Below are 24,144 nucleotides of genomic sequence, written 5' to 3' on the forward strand. Positions count from 1 at the left end.
ATATTCAATTGCTCTTGTATAGGAGGCTCTTTCCTATACAAATCAGTGTCTATGAATTTGTTTCTCTAGTCAGCCTGGACTAACGCAAAGAATAAGAACCACACGATCATATTGATACCTATAGAAAAGGCATTTGACAACATCAGATATCCAATTCTGATAAAACACTCAATAAAATAGAAATAGATGGGAAATGCCTCAACACAATAAAGGCAATATATGAAAAACAAAACAAAACCAGCATCATCCTCCATGGACAAAAACTGAAAACATTTCTCCTGATAAATGGAATCAGACAAAGATGACTCCTACCACCACTCTTATTCAACAGAATATCCAGAACCAGTAGAAAACAAAAGAAATCAAAAGAATTCATTTGGTTAAAGAAGAGGTGAGACTCTCACTCTTTGCAGATGATATGATTTTATATGTAGGAAACACAAAAGACTTCACAAATAGATGTTAGAAACAATTGAGGGCTTTGGTAAAGCAGCAGGATATAGGATTAATAAGTAGAAATCAAGTGGATTCCTAGAGAGCTCTGAGGATGTACAGATAGCAACCGGAAACAGGGAATCCAGGGCAGATGACTCCTCCAGAACCAGTGGTGAGAGTGGCGATGCCTGGAGGTTGGAGGGAATGTGGAGTAGAAAGGGGGAACTGATTACAGGAATCTACACATAGCCTCCTCCCTGGGGGAGGGACAGCAGAGAAGAGGGCAAGAGGAGACATCAGACAGTGTAATATATGACAAAATAATAATAATATATGAATGATGAAGGGTTCATGAGGTAGGGGGGAGTGGGGACGGAGGGGGAAAATGAACAGCAGATATTAAGGACTCAAGTAGAAGGCAAATGTTTTGAGAATGATGATGGCAACAAATGTACATATGTTCTTGACACAATGGATGGATGTATGGATTGTGATAAGAATTGTAAGAGCCCCAATAAAATGATTTTTAAAAAAGGCAGAAAGAAAGCAACACCATTTATAGTAGCCACACAAATGACAAAATACTAAAGAATAAATAAAAGACTTGTACAAAGGAAACTACAGAACATTACAACAAGAAACAAAACAACAACAAAACACTTTCCCAAGTGGAAGAATATCCTATTTTCATATATAGGAAATTTTAATATTGTGAAAATGTCAATATTATCTAAAGCAATCTATAAATAGCACAAATCTGATCCAAGTCTCAACTTTATTTTTTAAAGAAATGGAAAAAGAATGATCAAGTTCATACAGAGAGGGAAGATACCTAGAATAAGCCAAGAACTCCTTAAAAAGAAGAACAAAGTAGGAGGCCTTTTACTACCCGACCTCAAAACCCATGATACAGTAGTGAAAACAGTTTGCTACTGGTCCAATTTATAGGAACAGAGACCAATGTAATAGAATAGAAAACCCAGAAATACCCGCATCTAACTATATACAACTAATTTTCAATAACACTCACTAATTCACTTACCCAATTCTGACTCACAGCAACCGTATGGGACAGGATAGGACATGCCCTGGGAGTTTCTGGGAGTAGAAATGAACATCTTTCTCCTGAAGAGTGACTAGTGGCTGTTAACTGCCACCATAATGACAAAGGGCCAGAAACATTACATGGGAGGCAGCTCCAACAATAAATGGTGCTGGCAAAATTGGACCTCTAGCTACAGAATAATGAAACAGAACCTGTATCATACCCCAAGCAGAAAATGAACTCTAGCTGGATCAGAAGCCTAAATGTGAATCCCAGAGCTATAAGAGTCACAAGTGGGAAAACTGGGACAAAATTAAGGGCCCTACTGTAGGGCATATATATATACCACCAAATATAATTAAGGAAGCACTCACAATAAGAGACAAAATAGATGACTGAGACCTACTAAAAATAAGACACTTGTGCACATCAAAAGACTTTATCAAGAGTAAAAAGAGAGCCCCCTGACTGGGAAAAATCTTTAGCAACGACATAATGAAAAGGGGATGCAATTTAAAGCTATAGAATTCTGCAACACCTCAAAAAGAAAAAAAAGAATATAAGTTAAAAGTAGGCAAAAGATGTGAACAGACAGCTCAGCAAAACTGACTCAGATAGTGAACAAATACATGAAAAAGTACAATCACTAGCCATCTAGGAGAGGCAAATCAAAATAACAATGAGATATCAACTTAAAACCACTTATAACCCAATTTAAAAACAGAAAACAAATGCTGGAAAGCATGTGGAGAGACTGGAACTCTTATATATTGCTGGTGGGCTTGTAAACATAAAAATTATGGAAAACTATATAATGCTACCTAAAACAACTTAGAATAGAAATATCACACAACCCAGCAATAACTCTGCTGAGTATATACCCCAAAGAAGCGACACAACATAAAGAGACATATGCTCTTTCATGATCATTGCAGCATAGTTCATAATGGCAAGAAGCTGGAAACAGCCCAAATGCCCATCAGTAAAAGAATGGTTAAAGAAAATTTGCTGCATATTCACAATGGAATATTATGCATCCCTAAAAATCAGTGTTGAAATCATGAAACACATCATGACATGGAAGGACCTAGGAACCCTTATGCTAAGTAATGTTAGCCAATCACAAAAGGGCAAATACTGTATCAGACCACTACTATAAAGATAACCACAAGACAAAGTCAGGCATTTCTCCTCAGTCATGCACTCTCCTAATCTATTCTCCCAAGCAATGAGGTGGTGTGCATTAGCTCACGATCCATATATCATTTCTTTATTTGTACATCTTAATACCACTTTGACAGAGAAAGCCTGACTTCATCTGGAAGGAGAGAGAAGCCAAACAGTTCCTGTCATATTTTATGATTTGGTCACCCCAAATCAATAGACATGTCTGCATATGTGCCCAGTGACGAGAGGCAGGGAGTGGAATGGGGTAAGGTTGGGTGGTGGTGGTGGTGGTATGACTGTCTTCAAGAAGGTGATTCCACTTCTGTTGGTGGGTGAACAAGGTGGGGCAATCTTTCATTAAAAAAAATCTACATTACTTATATAGCTAAAGTCTCCCTAAGGGGAGAGAATATGCTGGGAATTATATTCCTAATTGAGTTCATTGGGCCTATCTTCTATCCATATTATAATAATCCAGGCTGCATACTGTAGACAACCAGGATGTTTGACTCTATCCGTTAGAGGTTCACAACATCATTCATAGGCTACAAAAGAAGGCTCCCATTTGGAAACCTCATTAAGTGAAGTGGACCTTACCTTAAAATTACCTGTAGCTGAGGGTGCCTGGCTATCAAAAAATATAGCATCTGGGGTCTTAAAGGCTTGAAGGTAAACAAGAGGCCCTCTAGCTCAGAAGCAACAAAGCCCACATGGAAGAAGCACACCAGCCTGTGTGATCACGAGGTGTCAAACGGATCAGGTATCAGGCATCACAGTACAAAAAAAATCAAATTATTGTGAATGAGGGGGAGTGCAAATTGGGGACCCAAGACCCATCTGTAGGCAACTGCACATCCCCTTACAGAAGGGTCACAGGGAGGAGATGAGCCAGCCAGGATACAGTGTAGGAATGATGAAACATACAACTTTCCTCTAGTTCCTAAATGTTTCCTACCCCACTATCATGATCCCAAATCTACCTTACAAATCTGTCTAGACCAGAGGATGTACACTGGTACACAGGGAAACTTGAAACACAGGGAATCCAGGACAGATGAACCCCTTCAGGACCAGTGCTGAGAGTAGTGATACTGGGAGTGTGGGGTGAAAAGGGGGAACCGATTACAAAGATCTACATATAACCTCCTCCCTAGGGGATAGACAACAGAAAAGTGGGTGAAGGGAGATGTCAGACAGTATAAGATATGACAAAACAATAATAATTTTAAATTATCATGGGTTCATGAGGGAGAGGGGAGTGGGGAGGGAGGGGAAAACGAGGAGCTGATACCAAGGGCTCAAGTAAAAAGCAAATGTTTTGAGAATGATTATGGCAACAAATGTACAAATGTGTTTTACACAATGGATGGATGTATGGATTATGATAAGAATTACAGGAACCCCCAATAAAATCATTTTAAATGACCTGTAGCAGATTAAAGGAACTGGAATACTCCCTCAGACTTAATACTGAAACAACCCAGTGTGAGAATAAGCAGATGACTATTATCTAAAACCATATATTTGGAAGTCATTGAACTTTGCTTCAGATCTCCTGCTTTGACAGTACTTCATGAATGCAGCTCGGGAATATAATATATTTGCTAATTTCATGTTCTTTGCTTTTTTATGGCATGTCTTAGTTTAGCAGACATGGTTCTGCCTTTCAAATGAATGTTACTGAAAGTTTTGCTCAATGTCCAACCTTCATTATTTGTGGAAATAATGTCCAGTCACTTGGATTTTATATCTGTACAGGTAAACAACCTATGTATTTTGGTCTAAAACTCTGTGTTATACATGTATAGTTTCCTTTCCTAATAAGTATTTGAAATTCAATATTATTGACTAAATTAAGGATACTATCAAGAGAATTACCATATGCCCCATAGGGATAATTTATAATGTTTTCAACTAAAAGGATAATGATGTGTTTAATGACTAAGGACATATGTGAACCATAGATACATGAGAAGATTTTGAGATCACATCAATCCAAGCCCTAATCTAAGAAAATTTAGTTCTTATGATGTGGTACCACTTGATACTTGATCTCATGAAGAGATCACTGAGGTTACAGGTGCTATAGCAAAGTGTGGTTAAAAAAAATCAGATGGTGCCTGACTATCAGAAAGAATAGTATTTGGGGCCTTAAAGGCTTGTCTTAAAACAAGACCATCGAATTGAGGTGTCAGCTAAGTCTACACGAAAGAAGTACACCAGCCTCTGTGATGCAAGGATTTTAAATAATAAAACCCAAGGCCGCCCGATAGAACAGCATTAGAGTTTAAATGCTATATACCCATTTTGCAGAAGTCTATGGATGACAGTGAAGTGCAAAATACATTTTGAGGATCCTCCCAAGGATTAAGCCGCCAGTGACTTCCCACTGGCCATACAGGAAGGACGCCACGAGCCTCGCTGTGAGGCAGAGTGCGTGGGAAGTGGACTGATGCAGACTTAGTTAGGTTAAAATTTAGCACCTTTTCATTTGTGTCTCATCACTTTTTGAACCATGTACAATTCAGCCTAGATCTTACTATTTTCTGCTACTTTTAAAATCAATGTTCATGGAAGCAGCAGTCAAGAGAACAAATTATACATTGCATTTGGTAAATCTGCTGCACAAGACCTCTTTAAAGTATTGTTGAGAAGCCAGGATGTTACTTTGAGAACTAAGGTGCACCTGACTTTAGGCAATTGTTACAATTGGCTCATATGCATGGGAACGTTGCACATTGAATAAGGAAGGCGGAAGAAGAATCAATACATTTCAATTATGGCGCTGGAGAAGAGTATTGAAAATACCATGGATTGCCAAAAGGGTAAACAAATCTGTCTCGGAAGAAGTACAGCCAGAAGCTCCTTAGAGGCAAGGATGGTGAGACTTTATCTCACCTATTTCGGACATGTTGTCAGGAGCGATCAGTCCCTAGAGAAGGATATCATGCTTGAGCGGCAGTGAAAAAGAGGAAGGTCCTCAATGGCTTGACAGGGGCTGTAACAATGGGTTCAAATGTCCGGGACATTGTGAGCCTGGCACAAGAAGGAGCATTACTTCATTCTGTTGTACATAGGACAGCTAGGAGTCACAACAGACTCAACTGAACCCGAGGCAGTTAGATTTTATGTCAGCTTGATGGTACCTGTGTGGAGGTAGGGGTTTAGCCCAACCTGTCAATCAAGTGGTAGCCTGATATCCACAAATGGGAAAGCTCATCTATTGCCTGTGGGAATGTAAAATGGTGCAGCCACTTTAGAAGCAATTTGGTTGTTTTTTACTTTGAAAACTGTGTGGCTGTAGACTTACTATATAAAACAGCAATTCCATTCTTTATTACATACCCAAGAGAAATTAAAGCATATATCCTAATCAAAAGCTGTACAATGTTATGCTACAAATCCGTTTCTGCCACTTGTGGTTTCTGAGTTACATTAAGAATGGAGACAACGTATGTACAATTGTGCTTGGTACGATTGATGTATGAATTGTTATAAGAGCTGTAAAATCTCTCAATAAAATTATTTGTAAAAATAGATTAATTTTTAAAAAGTTGTACAATGAATCATTATTCATAATAGCCCCAAAGTGGAAAAATCATTTTACAACCAAAGTTGTAAAATCATTATTCATAATAGGCCCAAAGTGGAAACAACCTAACTATCTACCAGTTAATAATAGAAAAACAAATGTGATACAGTACAATAGGATAGTATTCAGCAATAAAAATGACTGAACTACAGATGCATGCCACAACATGAATGAACCTTAATATTATGCTATGTGAAAGAAATATGATAAAAGAGACCACATATTGTACACCTCTCTCTATATGAAATATAGAGAGTGGGAAAATCCACATAGGTAAAAAGTAGATTGGTGGTTGTCAGGCCTGGGAAGAAGAGAAGGTAGGGAATGGTGGCTAGCTTTAAACATGATGAAAGGTCTTACATGGTTGATTAAAGTGTTCTGAAACTAATTTATGGTGATGGTTGCAAAATCCTGTAGATTTGCTAAAAAAATGAATTGCATGGTTGAAAAGAGTGAATTCTATGATAAGGAAGATAAGCCTCAATAAAGTTATTTTGTAAAAGTGATTTCCAACTGCAGAATGCCTGTAGTAAAACAAACAAATTCGCATGCCTTAGGTCTCACCAGGGGCCTGGTGGCATAGTGGTTATATGTTGGGCTGCAATCTGCATGGCCAGCAGTTTGAAGCCACGGAAGAAAGACTGGGCTTTCTACTTCTGTAACTAGTTACAGTCTTAAAAACTCAAAGGGGGTCACTATGAGTCAGTATTGACGGAATAGCAATGGATTTGGTTTGGTTTTGGCTTAGGCTTAACCAGCTGAAAACAATTCAACTTCAAAAGCGAAAACTTTTCATCAGGTTTGAACTTAAAAATCTAAATAATTTCTCTTGATTCACAGACTGGCTGCTTCTCAGTTTAGTCCTACTCTGTGTGGGAAAGAAGTTCTGCTTTCAGGTGACAGGCAAGGAGTGGAAAGACAAGAGAGTGAGGACATGGAAGGTTGGTGTTTGTTTGTTTGGTTTTATTAATTTTCAAATTTTATTTATTTTATTATTTTTGTTTGTTTTTTTTAAATCCTAATGGATTTTATTTAGAAAACTGAGGTTCAGCAAAGTTTTTATGTCAACAACCAGGTGCAAACTACTTTCAGCTTCCTGAGCCACAGTCTTTTTTTTTTACTTGAGGGCTCTTACATCTCTCATCACAATCCATACATTCATCCAGTGTGTCAAGCACTTTTGCACATATGCCATCATCATTTTCAAAGCATTCTCTTCCCACTTGAGCCCCTGATATCAGCTCCCCATTTCTTTGCCCCTCCCTCCTCCGCCCACCCTTATCAAGGGTTTGTGATGGTGTCAGCATCTCTGAAGATGCAGGCAGGTGTCAGCATCTCTGAAGACTCCTGTAATTGCTATTTTATGAGTACCAGGATTAACAGTGGGCACTTCCCTAAGCCCATTTGCCTACAATGGGGCTGATTGGGCCCACTTCACAAACTTTTTCCTTATGGTTGTGGTGAAGGGTATGTCCTCAGGACACCCCCTTTTTCTTTCATAAACCCTTGATACGTTTTTATTTGTAGCTTAAAGTTACCACACGAACTCTGAGACTGCCTTAGGGTATGTGTTTTAGTTACCTAGTACTGCTAAAAGAGATATACTATAGGTTGGTGACTTTAACAATCTAGAAATATGAAATCAGCTAGAGTTTAGGTCCCCAAATTTGGCTGATAGTTGGAACTGGTGAAACCACAGGTCGCTGGGCTCTATTAGAAACCTAATGAATCTCTAGGAGGAGGAGCCAATGTTTGGGAACCTAGCCTCTCTAGAGGCAGGCTTTCTTTCTCAGCTCATCTCTCCAGCTTGTGCTCATCTCTCCAGTGCTCATCTCTCCAGCTTGTAGTATGGGTCCTTGGAGATATCTGCATGGCGTGGCATCTATCTTATCCCATATCTGCTTGTTTCATTGCTTGTTTAATCTTTCTTCTATCTTAACAGAAATTGTTAACAACAACAAAACCAGAGATTGAGTCAGTACACATCCTACACTAGTCCTGCCTCATTAACATAAGAATGACAAGCCATTCCCAAATGGGATTATAACCAAAGAGCAAAGACATTAGGATTAATAGCACATAGGTTTGTGGTTGAAGACGTGAGGGGTGGGAGAGGTGGGAGTCCGTTGACTGCTTTATGACATTTTGGTGGGGGTGGGTGGGAGGAGGACACATTTCAACCCATAACAGTATAACTATATCCACTAACAGAAGGTGTCATGTAGTTCAAGACCAGATGGGGTAACGTTAATGGGTCCAAAGGAATAAACTTGACACTTTGAAGACTTGCTAAGCTAAAATTAACAACAAAAACACCTTGCCAAGCATAAACAGAGCTGAAGCCACTCTTGGCTATCAATCACAGGCAGAAAAAAGTAATTTGTTGAATCACGTCAACATATTCTGCTCTCATTAACAAAATTAACTGTGGAAAACAGCAACTCGAGATCAAGAGTATGAAGGCAACTCCAAATTCGGGAGTCCGGCACAGAATCATCACAGACTTGCCCAATAATTGGGAAAAACTATGCCAATGGACAATCCTTGAGACAGAGGTATTTTACTTTCAAAGAACCTTTCTTGTAGTCGCTTGTCAGTGATGAGGATGGAAGAATACAAGTGCATATTGTGATTGGATGTTTGCATGAAGGGAAGGGTGTATTTTTTTTCTTACTTGTATTGTCCTGGGTGTTCATCTCTTCTGGTGTTGAAATCCAGAGAAATTTTAGCATCCAGTCCAATTCCAAAATAGTTGTTCATGACACATCTTTCTTTGAAACATCTGAAATTAGACAAATATTATTGCTGCAAGGGAGTTCTATTATCATTGGGTTGCAAGCATCAACTGCTTTATCAAAAGCCACTAGGGGAATGTCTTCACTTCCCCCATATTAGCAAAAAAAAGTTCTTGAGAGGCACATGTAGGTGTCCTAGTGTGTGGACTTTATAGTGAGAGTGCCCAGCCAGTTGGGAGGAGTGCATGAGATTGCTCTTATATTAAAGAAGCAATGTTCATGTTCTTAGTCATCTTAGTCATCCTTGGAAGCCTTCAGGACTATTACTATCTTCACTTATAGCAAAAAAATGAGAAGTAGAGTCACTGGCTCCTTCTCATAAAAACTTTTGCATATCCGATGAGAGTTAAATCTGCACTGCCCTCAGAGATGTTGACTGTTTTACAGCACTTTCACCTTAAAGGGCAAAAATAGCCACACTGTTTTTTTAAGATTGATTTTAAAAAGGGTAGACAACTGAGATAGTTAAAGTTTATTGTGCCAGTCTGGCCAATCAACACATGTGGGGTTAACTGAAGGGCGGAGAGATAAATGGCTCGGTGAGCCTAGCCTTTCCAGTTCTCGGGTCTCTTGCCCTGTGATAGTTGCACCAGGGTGCAGCTGCCTTAGCCAGTTCCCTGCTTCAGCTGGCAAGGCTCATTTCCTGCAAGGCATACCCAAGAGAAGCCACATCTACCCCAATGAAAAGTCAGGTAGTTTTTTTTTAAATTTCCTGAGTCAATCTGATGCATGATTGACTGTGTATTTGCTTCCCATTGTCAGACATGGCTCTGGAGTCAGTGTATGCAAATGGTATGCATGTCTCTTGCCAACTCATCACTCAGTGACACCACATCAATAGCTTGAAAGCAGCCATGGTGGGAGGCCTTGCAGCAAGAACACAGCAAGGCTTTTGCTATGAGAACAAACTAATAGTAAGAAGAAGTCGGGCATGGTTGGAAAGTTACACACATTTTAAGTAATCTCTAGTTGTGTTCTTTGAGAAACTAAAAGTGGGTACAGTTCAGTTATTAATCATAGATAGTTTTTCTTTCATTACTAAAATGAACACAATTCTCTAACATGTGATTCTCCCCATTTACCAAAAATCAGGGTTTCTCTGGTGGCTAAAATTTCTTCTTAATGTAACTCAAAATAATTGAGTGTGGTGGGGCTTGACTAGTAACATTCTAAAGAGGTAGGACTGATGAGATAGGTTTTCTTAGATGTTTCCTACTCCACTAATACTAATTTTTAAAGCATCTCTAAACAGTTATTGTTAAGAGCAGCACAATAGAAAACCAAATCCTCATAAATATCAACTACTGTTTATAATAATAATAATAATAATGTGTTAACATATATAGCACTTAATAATGAGTACCAAGCATTGCTTTACTACTATGTATATAGTATCTCAATAACTAAGAATAAACCTAAGAATACATATCATGAAATTGTTCCCATTCCACATGTGCAGAAATAACCTGAGAATGATTAGCTTAAGGTCACACAAACAATAAATGATGGATTCAGTGTTTGACTTCAGTTACGAGACTGTGTTCTGAATCAAAGAATAGAATAAGCCATTGACATTGATGAAAACTTACATTGTTTCAGGCATAAAATGTAAGTGCATCAAGTTGAGGTTCTCTAGGTCTTCACTTTTGAGCGATGATATAGAAGACAAAATGCTGTGCCGAGAACCTGGGCAAAGACAGAGCACACTGGTGTCAGATGTCAACGAATAATCTCGCTTCTTCGCTTTTATTTCACCCAACTTTTCCGGTGGTGCAGGGTCAAATGCCATGATTTTCTTGCAGTAACATTCAGGCAACACAATAGACATAAGTTGCATTCTTATTCCAAAGAATAATGAGGCCAGGGTGTTAGCTTGCTGGCAGTGAAAACCACTTAAAAACGAAAAACTTTGCATTTTCAAATGGCTAACAGAGCCATTTCTTCATGAGAGGGCTATTTACTGGAGTACAATATTACAGCTAAACAGAAATTCATGAAAACATTTTCCTTCTGGGAACTAGAAGATATTGCATAATAGAATAGAAAGGGAAATATCCTTACGGTGTCTTGGGCTTGTTCTATTAGTATCTTCTGAGTCATCTTCCAAGAAGAAAGTTGAAGTAAAGTTTTTAACTGATATTGTTTGTCTGTTCTCCTCATATAGAACTATAGAGAAAAAGGGGAAGGGATAAAAAGAGGGAGAAAGGAAAGAAAGAGCTCGAGAGAAGATTGGTCACATTTATTGAGCATCTGTTGTGTTTACCTAATGTCAACCAAACAGTGTGGGGGTAGACAAAAGAAGCCCCTATTTTAATGGCATTTCTCTTCTATGATGCTGTTTTGAGTCTCAGCTTCGTTAACATTGTTGCCCTTGTGTCTGTTCACATCCCAGATGGAAATGTCTGCTCTGTTGGCTGCATACTTGTGAGTAGAAACTCTAGAGGACAGGGGGGAAACCTGCCTTTCTGCCTCCATTATCACTTCTTTGTTAGTCCATTACTCACAAGATTTTTGTCCTGACTTGAGCCTCCACAACCCTAAAACCCTTTCACTCAATTGTCTAACCCATGTTCGGAATATTTGAGAAACGCCCTTTCTTTTACAAGGCCATATCAATACCCATACTGGGGGTGGGGCTGAAGGAGGGGGGTTTCTCAGCCCTATGGCCACAAGTTGTACATGTACATTGGACAAAACAGTTAACTGCAGCAGGCTGAGGATCATTCATCACAGGGCTATGGCTACATCAGATCAATATGATTCCCACTACTACTTGGCAACTAACTACAGAAATAGAGGCAAGCTTGAATTATTTCATAGTGAAGAAAGGATATTTCTCTTCTTTTCTAGACACTTGGCTGCAGTTATCTCTAAAGGTGCTGTCTTCGTTACCTACATAGTTACCTCTAACAGAAATACCCCAAGTGGATGGCTGGCTTCCACAAACAGAAATGTATTGTTTTTCTCACAGTTTAGGAAGCTCAAAGTTCAAATTCAAGGTGCTAGCTCTAGAGAAAGGGTCTCTCTCTTTGCTTTGTACTGGGAGAAGCGCTTTGTAGTCTGTGCAGTTTCCTTGAAAACTTATGTGCCATGGCATCTTTCTTCCCTCTTTTCTGTTCATTTGTTTGCTTGTTCAATCTGGTTTTTTAACTGTTTTTGTTGTTGCTTTTATTGTGATTTTGGTCATAGTCTACAGAGCCCAAAGGAGCCCTACTGGGGTAGTGGGTTATGAATTAAATTGTTAACTGCAAGCCACTAGCAACTATGTTACTGTAACTATTTATAGCCTTGGAAACTCAACAGAAGAGCGCTACTCTGTCCTATAGAGAATCACCTTGATGGCAGTGAGCTGGTGTTTCATATTTTGTTGTTTTTTTGTTTTCGAATGAGTAAATTAGTTTTAAATCAACTATTCACATACAATTATCTTTTTAACATTGGTTGGAATTCCTACAACATAACAGTACTGTACAACTTCTTTCCCATGTTTCCTATTTCCATTAATATATCCTTACTCTCACTTCCTGCCTTCTGAGCAGCCCTCATAGGTGAATTCTGTTTCTTATGGTTGATTGCTTTAAGGGGTGTTTATCTTCTTGGCGTTATTGTGAGGAAATGGCATGGGGCCACGTCCTCTATCTACACAAAGGAAAATGTGAACCCCATGCCACACAAGCCCAAGCCAATTGCCAAGACGCAGAAGTGAGACATGCCTCCATCGTCCATCTTTCTTTACCTTATTCTGATACCAACCATTCATCCCATGACATTTTATTTCTTTGCTGGATTTGGTAGTTCATTGAAATGGTCATACAGACAATACTCATGCTTACGAAGTTTATTAGGGAAAATGACAGATCACAAAATGTTAGAGATACAGTTTGTTTGTTTTTTACATCAAACCTCTTCTCCACCATATCTGTCTCTGGTCCTTGATTTCTCAGTCACATAATCTCTTGGCTTCTGCCTTGTTCCCTGCGCCAGGAAACTGCCACTCTGCCCCATGGTCTTGGTGCTGCTCCTCTGCTCTGCCTCTAGGTGTCAGTGTGCATCTTCTGCTCTGTCCTGTGCTGGTACCTCTACTGCCTCCAGCATTCAGACAGGAATCTTGCATTCTAATGAATTGTGCCTTTGATGGGTCTTTATTAATAGTCACAGGATTTTCTCTCTCCCTATTTCTGAGATGACTGACTTATATAGTCAATGGAATCGCAAAACTGACCAGTTCCCAAGGTAGAGTCCTCTAAGCCCTTATACATGCTTCCACTATTCACTGCGTTGGAGTTACAAAGAATACGGTTAAAAGAACCAGATTAACTTCACCACGGCCTGCCTGTTGATTTGACTACAAGTTTACATATAGAAGTGAGTTCAGTTCCGGGCTAGAAAGTGACTAAGGGTCATAGTCTTGAGGTTTCCATATTTTGTATGCTTTGAGTTTTCTTGCTGCTGTTGTTAAGTGCTCTCGAGTCATTCCTACCCATAGCGACCTATGCACAACAGAATAAAATATTGTCCAGTTCCGTGTCATTCTCACAATCGTTCCTATGCTTGAGCCCATTGTTGCGGCCATGGGGTCAATCCATCTCCTTGAGAGCCTTCTTTTTCTTCACTGGCCTCTGCTTTACCAAACACGATATCCTTTTCCAGGCACTTGTTGACAACATGTCCAAGGTACGTAATATGAAGTCTCACCATAATTGTCTCTAGGGAGCACTCTGGCCATACTTCTTCCAAGACAGATTGGTCTCTCCTTTCAATTCTCTTCTCCAGCACCAAAATTCAACTGCATTAATTCTTCTTCAGTTTTCCTCATTCAGTGTTCAACTTTCACATGCTATGGAGCAATTGAACATACCATGGCTTGGGTCAGGCACACCTTAGTTCTCAAAGTAATATCCTTGCTTTTCAATGCTCTAAAGAAGCCTTGAGATGCAGATTTATCTAATGCAACTTGATTTTTGATATCTTGACCAATGCCTCCATCGGCATTGGCTGTGGATTCAAGTAAGACAAATCCTTGACAACTTTATCATTTTCTCCATTTATCAGAAGATGCTGTTGATTCAGTTTCGAGGATTTTTGTCTTTTTCCCATTGAGCTGTAATCCACGATGAAAGCTGTAACCCTTGATCTTCATCAGCAAGTGCTTCAAGTCCTCCTTACTTTCAGAGAGCAAGGTTGCGTCATCTACAGATTGTAAGCTGTTAATAAGCCTTCCTCCAATCCTGATGCTAAATTCTTCTGTATATAAGGCAGCTTATCTGACGATTTTCTCAGTATACATATTGAATAAGTATGGTGAAAGGATACGACCCTGTCACACACCTTTCCTGAACTTAAGCCAAGCAGTATTCATTTCCTTGTTATATTTGCATAGCTGCCTCTTGATCCATGGAAACGTTCCAAATGAGCACAATGAATGTTCTGGAATTCCCATTCTTCTCAAGGTTATCCATTTTTTGTTATGATCCATACAGGTGAATGTCTTGGCATAGTCAATCAAATACAAGTAAACATCATTCTGGTATTTTTTGCTTAAAATGAGGTTTTATCTTTTCCATATAAAGATGGTGGCTAGTTTTTCCTATCTCTTTAAAGAATGATGATGGAATACAGATTGGGAATGCATTATATTTGCATATTGTTAAGGGTCATAGTGACATTTTCACAATTTAAAGTCATCCTATTACAAACATGGTAGTCTTCCATTTGTTTAGTTTTTTTAATTTCTTGTAATTTTAATGTTTTCTTTGTGTAGCACTTGTAGCTCTAGTTAAGTTTACTCCTAAGTACTGCATCTCTTGGGTGAATACTGTAAAATGTATTTTCCTGACGTGTTTTCTAGAGTTCTCTTTGTGTAAAGGAATCTGATTTACATAAGTCTCATTGTTGAACCTGGGCTTTCTATGTGTACGATCATATCATCTACAAATAGAAATACTTTCAGTCATTCTTGGTTGATGTGTGATCTTTTGTTTCCTCCTATTGTGCTCGTAAGTACTTCCAATGCAATACTGAACAGGAATGATGATAAAGAGTATCTTTGTATAGTTTCAATTTACAATGGGAATATTCTTAGTCTCTGTTGATAATGTTGGCCATTGGTCTTATATACAACCATTAATTATGTTTTGGAATTTCCCTTGTTTGATAGTTTTGTTTTTTTTTTGCCAACATGGCACCTGTAAGAAGATATGGGTGGAGTTTAGCTTGTCAATCAGTTCACTGCTTGATGGCCTCATTTGGAGGTGTGACCGAGATAAATGGCTCTGTGGAGGCTAGCCCCTCTCTCCTCTTTCATCTTCCTGCGGGCAAACCAGTCTAAGATCTACCAGAATCACCACCATTTGATGCACAAGACTTTGTACCTAGTGGCCTATGATCTTCCTGCATTCTGCATCATTGCATGTGGCTGTGTGAGTCTGAAGAGGGACTTAAGAGCTAGTAACAGACTTTTGGACTAGTATTGGACTTGATCTGGACTGGGCTGGGATGGCTTCTTGATATCTAATTACTTCTTGATATAAAGCTCTCTTACACATATATTACTGGACTTGTTTCTCCAGTCTTCCCGCCTAACACACCTTGAATTCCTATTTTCTGTGTTTTTCTTTGTGTGTGTGTGTGGGCGGGGGATCAGGAATATATGTTGGATTTTGTCAAATGCACATTTTACATCAGTTGATATGATCATCCATTTATTTTCTTTTGTTTTTGTTCTGTAGTGGATTACAGTAATTTTTTTCCATAATGTTTAACTACCTTTGCTTACCTGTTCTGAATCCTACTTGGTCATGATTTATTACTTTTTAGATATTATTGCGGGAGTCTATTGGTTAGAATTTTGTTAAGAATTCTGTTCTTTACATGAGGGATATCATTTTATTTTTTTTAGCAGCATCTTTTCCTAGCTTTGGTCTCAGCATTCTATGTGCTTTATAGAATGCGCTCAAGAGCCTTTTCTTTGTTCTGGAACAGTTTGAGTGGACTCGGTATCAGCTCTTCTCTGAATATTGGTCAAATATGCCAGTGAAGCTGCCTGGGAGAAGATTCTTCTTTGGGTTGAGAGCTTTTAATCTTCAAATGACTTGTCTATTTTGTTATTTTGTGACAGGTTTGTTCATAATTTGGACCTCATATGCAGTTACTTTGGGTAGGTAGTGTGTATCTAGAATTTTGTTCATTTCTTTTATGGTTTCTAAAATTTGGAGTAGAGTTTTTCATAGCTTTTACTAGTATCTTTTTCTTTCTGTTAGTTCTATTGAGACCTCACCTATATCATTTTTATTGATGCTATTTTCATTTTCTCTTTTTTTCTAATTTAAATTTTCCAGTGGTCTGTCAGTTTCAATGACTCTATTTTCAGTCTTGGTGATTCTATTATTTTTTGGTTTCATTTCTCTGCTCTAATCTTTATTATTTCCTTTCTTCTGGTGCTATAGGCTTTGTACCAGTGTGTGTGTGTGTGTGTGTGTGTGTGTGTGTGTGTGTGTGCGTGCGCGCGCATGTGTGATGTTTTTATATTTGCTGGAGAGAGATATTGAGTTAAGGTGTTGATATTCATTCTTTTTTATGTATGCTATAAATTTATTCTGAGTACAGTCTTCACTGTATCCCAAAGGATGAAACAACAGAGATGTGTGGTGAGGGAATAGGGCACTGACCCACCCAAGGGGATGATATTGTTTGTGTCTCCACAGAGAAAGAGGGACCAGACTTAAATCTGGTGTTCCGGGATGAGAATGCAGAGTACCAGCATGGAGAGGGGAGCCAGTGGCCTGAGGGCTCGGCCCCAATCCCAGCTATGTTGACAATTGCCTCTCCCCTCAGAAGAATTTACTTTAGAGAATGGCACCTAAGCTGCAGCTCAGGGAGAAGGAAATGTCTGATTACAGCACACAGGGGAAAATGAATGGGGAGGAAGAGAGAGTGGAGCACACCCTGGCCCACCAGGCGTGGAGGACGATATCCCTGCTCTGAACAGCCAATGCATAGAGTGGACTTCATGGCTGATCCCACTGTGAGACATGACATCCCTCGCTGACATAAGGCCCTACAGGGGACAACACTGGAGACTCAGTGTCGGGATTGGCCCACTCTGGCACTACCACACCGAGACAAAACATTAAGGGCATGCACAGAGTAACTGGAGGAGCAGAGCAGGGAGCAGAGCAGGGAGCTCCTGAGGGATTGCAAAGGATAGACTTTGGGGCCAGAGCATGGCACTCCATCAGCCTCGACTGGAGGACACGCCTTGAGGTAAAAAAAAAAACAGACCTTGATCTATTTACAGGTTTTTCTCTTTAAAAATTTTTCCTTTCTACTTTTTTGAAATGAATTAATTTTTTCTTGTCATTGGCTTTCTTTGTTATTGTCATCGTTGTGTTCTCTTTTGTCACTTTTTCTTGCTATGCCTTGTTCTTATGTGCATATTATTATCTCTGCAGATCTAGCTAGATAAGATAGGCTGGATGAACAATCGGGACCGATGGTTCCGAGGGGACATGGGGGAGGGGGAGGTGGGAGAACGGAGGTGGTGCTGACCAATCCAGGGACAAGAGAGCAACAAGTGATCCAAAATTAGTGGGAAGGAGAGTGTGAGAGGCCTGGTAGGGATTCAGCAAGGGCAATGTAACCAAGAGAAATTACTGAAACCCAAATGAAGGATGAGCATGATAGTGAGACAAAAGGAAAGTAAAAGGAAATAGAGGAAAAAACTAGGAGGTAAGGGCATTTATTGACGTCTAAATACAGGCATGCACATATGTAAATATATTTATATAGGATGGTGGTGAAATAGATCTATGTGCATATATTTATAGGTTTAGTATTAAGGCAGTAGATGGATATTAGACTCCCAGTCAAGTAGTTACTGCATGCAAAAACACTTAGTTCTATTAAATTGGCATTCTATGATGTACACCTCCCCAACATGATTGCTGAAGACAAATATGTGCATGAGCAAATGTGGTGAAGAAAAATGATGGTGCCCAGCAATCAAAAGATACAGTGTTTGGTGTCTTAAAGGCTTGAAGGTAAACAAGCAGCAATATAGTTGAGAAGCAACAAAGCCTACATAGAAGAAGCACACCAGCCTGTGTAACCACGAGGTGTAGAAGGGACCAGATATCAGGCATCAGAGAACAAAAAAATCATATCAGAGTGTGCCACCTTCCTGATATGATCACTGACGAAAAATGTTTGCATAAGAAAATGTGGTGAAGAAAGCTTATGGTGCCCGGCTATCAAAAGATATAGCATCTGGAGTCTTAAAGGCTTGAGGGTAAACAAGTGGCCATCTAGCTCAGAAGCAACAAAGACCATATGGAAGAAGCACACCAGCCTGCGTGATCACAAGGCGTTGAAAGGGTCAGTAATCAGGCATCAAATAACAAAAAACCATATCATTGTAAATGAGGGGGAGTGCAGAGTGGAGACCCAAAGCCCATCTGTAGGCAACAGGACACCCCCTTACAGAAGGGTCTTGGGGAGGAGATGAGCCAGTCAGGGTACTGGGTAGCAATGATGAAACATACAACTTTAGTTTAGTTCTTAAATGCTTCTCCCCACCCACTATCATGATCCCAATTCTACCTTACAAATCTGGCTAGACCAGAGGATGTACACTGGTACAGATAGCAACTGGAAACACAGGGAATCCAGGGCAGATGATCCCTTCAGGACCAGGGGTAAGAGTGGCAATACTGGTAGGGTGGAGGGAAGGTGGGGTTGAAAGGGGGAACCAATTACAAGGATCTATATATAATCCCCTCCCTGGGGGACGGACAACAGAAAAGTAGGTGAAGGGCGATGTTGAGCAGTGTAAGACGTGACAAAATAATAATTTATAAATTATCAAAGGTTCATGAGGGAGGGGGCGGCACTGGTAAGGAAGGGGAAAAATGAAGAGCTGATATCAAATGCTCAAGGAGAAAGCAAATGTTTTGAGAATGATTATGACAACAGATATACAAATGTGCTTGACACAATGGATGTATGTATAGATTGTGATAAGAGCTGTATGAGCCCCCAATAAAATTATTTTAAAAAATAAGTAGTTTATTCTAACAGTTTCATCAACATATAATTCGTGTAGAATACATTTCACAAGTTCAATCACATTTATGAGTCGTGTAGCCTCATCATAATAAATTCCAGAATATTCTGTCTTCTTTGTACTTGTTGTTAGCTCTCCATATCCCATCTACCTCCCCTGCCATGTTCCTTTGAAAATATTAATTCAGTTTTTGTCAGTATAGGTTTACCTTTCCTGGGTTTTATATACTGTAAAACACACACACAGTAAAAACAAAACACAAATAGCCCAATAATAATGCCAGAATGAAAAAGAGAAAAACCTCCATAAAAATGAAGTAGAAAGTATTAAAACCTGGAAAAATTAAACATTTGATCAAGAGGCAGATCAAATGACAAGGTGTTACATTTTGACTTAATTACAACTGCAGTAATCTGCTACAATGCACTCTGTTGTAGTTACATAATCTCCTGTCAACGTGATGGTATTATGAATGAAGAGGTGGAGTCAAGCCTGTCAATCAGGTTTCACTCTGATTGATGTCTCCTAGTGGGCGTGGCCTTCTCATGAGAATTCTCAGAGTTTCTCCTTTTCCTCCCTGGAGGCAGGATACGCTCGCTCTCTGCTTCACTTCTCTATTGACAAGACACATGAAGCCATGCTGATGGCAGCCAGAGCCCTGGAGATGAGTCCACCACCACTGGATCCACAGGATTTTCTACTCAACGGCCTATGATCTTCCTACATGTGCTGTATGAGTCTAAAGAGGAACTTATGGTCTAGTATTGGACATGTGAGCCAATATTGGACTTATGGACTTGATCTGGACTGGGCTGGGATGTTTTCTCAATATACAATTGCTCTTTGATATAAAGCTTTTTCCTATACATGTATGAGTCTCCCTGGATTTGTTTCTCTTGTCTACTGAGACTAACACACACTCTGTCCAATAACAAGACTTTTCTCATCCCTGATCCACAGTCAGAAGAGATACACTCGAGGTTTCATCCACATGGAGGACCCCAAAAATGAGTTTTAGATTTTCATTGTCATCAAAAGCCTTCTGAAAGTGGGTGTTCAGAATTTAGGCTCTAATACTGTTTTCTCCTTTGGGTTTGGTTTTTATAATTTACAGTTAATTTTTAGATCACACAGGCTGGTGTGCTTCTTTTGTTTGGATGTAGCTAGTGCCTCAGTTGGATGACTGCTTGTTTAAAGAAAAGCTATTAAGATTCCAGGCACTACAATTTCTCATATGCTTTTCAAATCACACGCTGCTATAGCACTCATATCAATGATCTCTTCATGGGGGTAGGCAGTGAGCAGGGCCGTGTCATAAGGACTATTTTTTCTTATATTAGGGCTATGATTAAGTGCAAGCTCAAAATCCATTCTTATAGCTATACAACTAAGAACCTTATATTCAGTAAAAATTGTTCCTCAAATATACTCATGTTATAATGGGATTTCCAGACAATGAGAATTTTTTAAAATTTAAAACAAGGCCAACATTAGAAAGATTACTAAGGGGAGTAATCTGGAGAGATAATCAATAAAAGCATATACAACCTATATCAAGATGAAGACAACGTCACATAAAAATTAGGAGCTGGAGGCACAGGGAATTCAGGGTGCATGATACCTTCAGGACCAGTGGTGTGAGGGGTGATACTGGGAGAGTAGAGGGTGAGTGGGTTGGAAAGGGGAAACCGATTACAAGGATCTACATGTGACCTCCTCCCTGGGGGACGGACAACAGAAAAGGGGGTGAAGGGAGACACCGGATAGGGCAAGATATGACAAAATAACAATCTATAAATTATCAAGGGCTCATGAGGGAGGGGGGAGCGGGGAGGGAGGGGTAAAAAAAGAGGACCTGATGCAAAGGGCTTAAGTGAAGAGCAAATGCTTTGAAAATGATTAGGGCAAAGAATGTAAGGATGTGCTTTATACGATTGATGTATGTATATGTGTGGATTGTGATAAGAGTTGTATGAGCCCCTAATAAAATGTAAAAAAAGAAAACAGGAAAAAAAAAGAAAATGATTGGGGCAAAGAATGTACAGATGTGCTTTATACAATTGATGTATGTATAGGTATGGATTGTGATAAGGGTTGTATGAGCCCCTAATAAAATGTTAAAAACAAAAAACAAAAAAGAAACTAGGCTTATACACAGGTATATATGGCATATCTATATGTTAAGAATTAAGGTTGCAGATGGACATTGGGCCTTGACTCAAGTACACCCTCAACATAAGACCCAGAACAAAAAATCATACCCAATGTGAGTGAATGGGGGTGGTGGTGCATCCCCTCACAGAAGCGTCACAAGGAAGATAGGTCAGTCAGGGTGCAGTATAGTACCGATGTGAAGCACACTACTTTCCTCTCATAACAACTCCTCTAGTTCTTTAATGCTTCCTTTCCTCCACTATCATGACCTCAATTATACCTTAAATATCAGATTAGATCAGAACATGCATACTGCTACAGATAAGAGCCCACAACACAGGGAATCTGAGGTAGATAAACCCCTTAAAGCCAACAATGAGACTAGAGATACCAGGAAGATAAGGGGAAAGGAAGGGGATAAAGGGAGAATCAATTGCAAGGATTAACATAAAACCCCCTCCCAGGGGACCAACAGTAGAAAGGTGGGTGAAGGGCCACAGGGGATGATGTAAGATATGAAAATAATGGTCTATAACTTATCAAGTGTTCCGGAGGGGAGGCGGGTGGGGGATGGAGGGGGAAAATGAGGTGCTGATATGAAGGGCTCATGTAGAAAGAAAATGCTTTGAAAATGATGATGGCAGCATATGTGCAAATGTGATTGACACAATGGATGAATATATGGATTGTGATAAGAGATATGAGTCCCCAATAAAAATATTTAATAATAACAAAAAAATAATCAGCCAACTCTGCTGCATCAATATGTACAAAGCACTCGATCAACAACAGTGCAGTCTACATCCTTTCCCAGTGCACATGTAATATTTTCGAGATGAGACGATATAAAAGGACACAAACCAAACCTTAACCTCCCTGGCGGCAATCCCAAGTGTGGTTTGGGGTAAATGTTAACTGTCAGAAGAAGTTTATCATACCTGGAATGTCTACTAGACAGATTAAAATTAGTAATTTCTTAAGAATTACAGGCCTACAATATAAAACAACAAATTTTATGCAATGCAATGTACCGCATTGGGTACAAAATTACTGATATAATTAGGTCGCCAGGGAGGTTAATACATTTTTAAAATACCATTATTATCAGACCACAATGATATAAATTTAGAAATCAACAATAGAAAATGTCAAGGGAAAATATCAAGTTAATGGCCACTGAACTTAAAAATTACTGGGTAATTGATGAAATAAGGATGAAAAATTTAAATTCTTTGACACAAATGAGAATGAAAACACAACATACTCAAACCTTTGGGATGCGGAAAAAACAGACAGTACTCAGAGGAAAATATATTGTAATAAACACACACATGAAAAAAGGAAAATCAAAACCAATACTAACACAACATCTTCAGCAACTAGAACAGGAGAAACAAAATAAACCTTCAACTTCCATAAATAGTAGAACTTAGAAAGAGCAGAAATAATTGAATTGGAAAAGAGAAAAAGAATAGGAAAAAAATCAATAAAATAAGAAATTACTTTATAAAAGAACTAGCAAATTTGACAAACTACTGGCTAACTTAAAGGAATAGAAGGAGCAAATATCAAGAATAAGAAATGAAAAGGCTGACACCACAACAGGACCAAATTAAATTAAGAAATAATAACACATTACTATGAAAGCTTATATTCCAACAAATTAAAAAATCTAGATGAAATGGACAAATTTCTTAAAGTAACATAGACTAGTGTAGAAAATCTCATAAAGATCCATAACAAAAGAAGAAATAGACTGGACTGAGTCATGAAAAAAAAAATTTCAACAAAAAATCCAGAGCCAGATGGGAGATTCTACCAAGCATAGACAAACTATTCTGGAAAATAGAAAATGAGATAAAACTCCTGAACTCATTTTATGAAGTGAGCATAACCTTAGTATCCAATCCAAGCAAAGACATTGCCAAAATTGAAAAGTACAGACCCATATCCATCCCTCAAGAACACAAACACAAAAATTCTCAACAAAATCCTAGCCAACAGAATCCAACAATATATAAAAAGTACTATCAGAGATTCTTACCAGGTGTGCATGAATGGTCCAACATTAGAAAATCAACATAATCCAGGATATAAATAGAGCAAAGTATAATAACCATTTGTTCATATCAATTGAAATAGCAAAGGCATTTAACAATATCCAACACCCATTACTGATTAAAAAAACACTCAACAAAATAGAAATAGAACTTTCTTAACACAATAAAGGTCATGCAAAACCAATGGCCTACATCTCACTTACAGGGAAAATGTGAAAGAATTCCCATTGAGAACGGGAATGAAACAAGGGTGCCCCATCTCGCCACTCTTCTTCAACATCATGCTAAAAGCTCTCAAAGCTAAACTCAATGTCATTGAGTAAATTCTAACTCATAGTGACCTTATAGTACAAGGTAGAACTGCCTCTGTGAGTTCCTGAGAGTGTTACTCTTCACAAAAGTAGAAAGCCTCATTTCTCTCCCACAGAGTGGCTGGTAGTTTTAAACTTCTGATTTTGTGATTAGCAGCCCAGTGCATAACCACTATGCCACCAGGGCTCCTGTACTAAAAGCCCTAGCCAGAGCCACGAGACAGCAAAAAGAAATAAAAGAAATTCAAATGGGTAAAGAAGAAGTGAAACGGTCACTATTTGCAGGTGATATGATTTTTTATGTGGAAAACCCCAAAGATTCAACAAAGTAGTTGGAGACAATAAAAAGACTAGGCAATTTGGCAGGATACAAGATCCACACATAAAAATCAGTCAGATTCCTATACACTAACAAAAAAAGCCATGAAAAAGAAATCAAGAAAACAATACAATTTGTAGTAGATACGCAAAAGATGAAATACTTATGAATAAACCTTACCAGAGAAGCAAAAGAATCTCACGCAC

General features: G+C 38.9%; 1 protein-coding gene across 1 annotated transcript in view; it reads right to left on the bottom strand.

The window, feature by feature from the left end:
• Window positions 1-24,144, bottom strand: part of DGKK (diacylglycerol kinase kappa) — a 165,452-nt gene that overhangs the window by 19,208 nt on the left and 122,100 nt on the right. The window contains exons 16-18 of the mRNA XM_075538373.1: window positions 11,096-11,200; window positions 10,624-10,720; window positions 8,914-9,021 (exon numbers count right to left, since the gene is read on the bottom strand). Of these exons, the coding sequence (XP_075394488.1) occupies window positions 8,914-9,021; window positions 10,624-10,720; window positions 11,096-11,200 (310 nt within the window). The remainder of the gene's footprint in view (window positions 1-8,913; window positions 9,022-10,623; window positions 10,721-11,095; window positions 11,201-24,144) is intronic.

Source organism: Tenrec ecaudatus, chromosome X, assembly GCF_050624435.1.
Source record: "Tenrec ecaudatus isolate mTenEca1 chromosome X, mTenEca1.hap1, whole genome shotgun sequence".
In the NCBI taxonomy this organism is placed as follows: Eukaryota; Metazoa; Chordata; class Mammalia; order Afrosoricida; family Tenrecidae; genus Tenrec; species Tenrec ecaudatus.